This window comes from Sphaeroforma arctica (genome assembly GCF_001186125.1).
Source record: "Sphaeroforma arctica JP610 unplaced genomic scaffold supercont1.760, whole genome shotgun sequence".
In the NCBI taxonomy this organism is placed as follows: domain Eukaryota; class Ichthyosporea; order Ichthyophonida; genus Sphaeroforma; species Sphaeroforma arctica.
This window is the reverse complement of record NW_014039798.1, coordinates 149-2,907: the sequence shown is the minus strand read 5'-3', so window position 1 is coordinate 2,907 and position 2,759 is coordinate 149. Positions and strand designations below refer to the sequence as shown.

Here is a 2,759-nt window from a genome sequence, read left to right as displayed (position 1 = left end):
GAGGTCAAGCCATCTTAAGCAGCATGCCGAGCATACAGACTACCCAGCCCTGAGTCAGCTGCCACGAGCATTGGATCCAAGGATGAGAACATTCGGTTGGAATCAGAACAGACCACTAAAGAGTTAGGGACTTTATTAACCAGCTACATATCAATGAAGAAGCCAAAGCGCACCTTTCAGCTCAGCAATGGAAATGTGAGTATCCACGTGTCAAGCCGCACTCCGAGTCCAATGGCAGAGACTTTAGTTTAAAACCTATCTGTAGTATTGGATCTTCTACCAACACCCGGAATAGCTATGCTAAAAGGGATGCCGTGGTAGGATCACTATACGATCATGGAGAATCGAGCCGAGGATTGGATTGGATTGTATTGAGTTACGAAAAGGCAGAATTAACTACAAACGACTAAAACGAGTCCGACCGCTGAACACTGAGGTATGTATTCCTTCATTTACAACCGCAACAATGAAGATAAACCTGGTGAGAGCTTTTTACTAAAACTCAAAACCCCTGGACAAGCCACGTACTAGTCAGGTTGTCAAGTAGCGGGCAGATGGGTTTCGGTAGAGGTTGTCTTCTGAGCAGATTTACTACATCTGAAGAAGAACAAAGAATATATGGCCTCTTGGTTAGAGCAAAGGGTATACTCAACGCACGAGAACTTTCTTAAAGACTTTGATATTAAAAACGGATATCAGCGATATCGACGTAGTGGTTTACAACTTAGGCAGAACTGGAAGAGGTGCCGGAGGATTGATTACTATGTAGTATATGGATGATGAAGAGCAGTATCAGGAATATCGCAAACGGTTTTTTTTTACCGAGAAAGCTCTCCCAGGGGATCAGACGATGCAATGTTTTTATTTTGTAGAGCGAGTTCAAGTCTCCTGAAAATTTGACTTCAGATAAGAAGTCACACCGTAGCTGATAATCCTTATCATATGAGGCTGTGGGTGTGATTCCTTCTGGATACCGCTTTGAGGTTCACATGTACATAGATGCCTATACCCAGTGCAAGGGTTTGGGGGTTTCAGGGTTTTATCACGGTGTTTTAAGAAAAGGCACCCGAAGATACTGTTTTGAGAATACGGGCGTATAATGCTGAGTTGCGTGATTGGTCAACGGCTACTGAGCGTTTGGTACAGGTGCGCCTGTAGTGCAAACTGTGGTGCGTACAAATCTCTATGAGGCATGGTTGTCATGGAAACGAGGATATACATGCGACGACGCCACTTTAAAACCGATAGCAAATAACTTCAGCCCATGACATAGTCGCAAAAGGAATTCAGCCAATGACACAATAGCAAAAAAAAGAATTGAGTCAATGAAACAATAGAAGAAGAACAATCGCAGCTTGAGTAATGAAGTGCGGGTATCCAGACTTCATTTAATAAATATTTCGAGGCCACATTCCGTCTACTTTCTGCCATTGCTAATCAGTATCCCGCCCCAACATAGCAATAGCTCCCGGTATTGTTTTTACGAATACCGGTACACGCTCCACAAGCCATGGAAGAGGTTGCCTAGTTGTTCTAAATATTATCTATGTCAATGTATGGGTTGTGTTGTGCTGTAGGTGTCAGTGGGTGCTGTCATCCGCCCGTGTGCATTGTTAGCCGGGTGGCCAGCGTCAATGACCATCTCACACCCGACACCAGAGTTGGCACCAGTTGTGTTGATACCAGTTGACATCAGTTGTATTGACACCAGTTGACATCAGTTGTGACACCAGTTGACACCAGTTGTGTTGACACCAGTTGTGTTGACATCAGTTGACACCAGTTGACACCAGTTGTGTTGACATCAGTTGACATCAGTTGACACCAGTTGACACCAGTTGTGTTGACACCAGTTGACACCAGTTGACACTAAGGGACACGTCTTCGATTAGATGCTGCCTTGTAGGTGCTCGTTAACCCTAATTGCACTAATATATACAAGCTGCCATTTGCCAGACGAGACCAGGCCAGTGCTACTCCTCCGGTCGCCTGCAGGCGTAGACAAGTATGACAGCACAATGCATCGCATCTAATCACATCGCAATACATCTCGTCTGTTGGGAGAGACCGCAGGTCAACACTCCACCATCAGTGTAGTGTAGCACGTGTCTCATACAATCTCGGTGTTGTGCTTAGCCATCCCTGCCTGCCAGCTTGTCTACATGGTGCGAGTGTTGGCAAGGCAAGCTACAGCCATAGTGTACCATACTTGTGAAGCCACAGATACCAGCCATCGCCTGCACACGCGTACAGAGGCATATGGCTATCCTTATTGTCACCTGCAGACACCAGTTGACCTGCACCCGTAACTCCTGCTGCACCTGCACCCCAAAAATGGGGCCGTCTCGACTGTGTACTGAGCTTATGGGCCGTAGTGCACCACTTGCCTGTTCCTTGCGCCCACATTGTGGACACGTGTGCTCCATCGCACAGAGTTCTAATTTCGTTTCATCGGCGGCGGTGGCGCAGACCGACGCGCTGTTGGAAGAACGGTTGCAATGTATACCAGGTTAGTGGTGATGCAGTGTAGTGAAGTGGATAGAAGAATCCAAGCTACCTGCAAATAGCAGGTTGAATACTTCCTGACAGTCATGACACAGTCATAGAAACGGGTATATGGGTAAGAAGTGGGCAGCATACATATACAAGAAGCGTGCTAGTAATATGCTCGTTTATTTCTTCAGCGCCCTGATATACTCGCGTATGTCAAATAATATCGAGAAAAGCAAAATACATACTACATCCGAGTATTAAATCGT

General features: G+C 46.0%; 1 protein-coding gene across 1 annotated transcript; it reads right to left on the bottom strand.

Moving 5' to 3' along the window:
- Positions 1–2,132: 2,132 nt before the first annotated feature.
- Positions 2,133–2,426, bottom strand: SARC_08445 (hypothetical protein; the record flags this gene model as incomplete). The annotated part of the gene is made up of 2 exons (XM_014297573.1): positions 2,133–2,237; positions 2,280–2,426. The coding sequence occupies 2 exons, from the start codon at positions 2,424–2,426 to the stop codon at positions 2,133–2,135; spliced, it is 252 nt and encodes an 83-aa protein (XP_014153048.1).
- Positions 2,427–2,759: the final 333 nt, after the last annotated feature.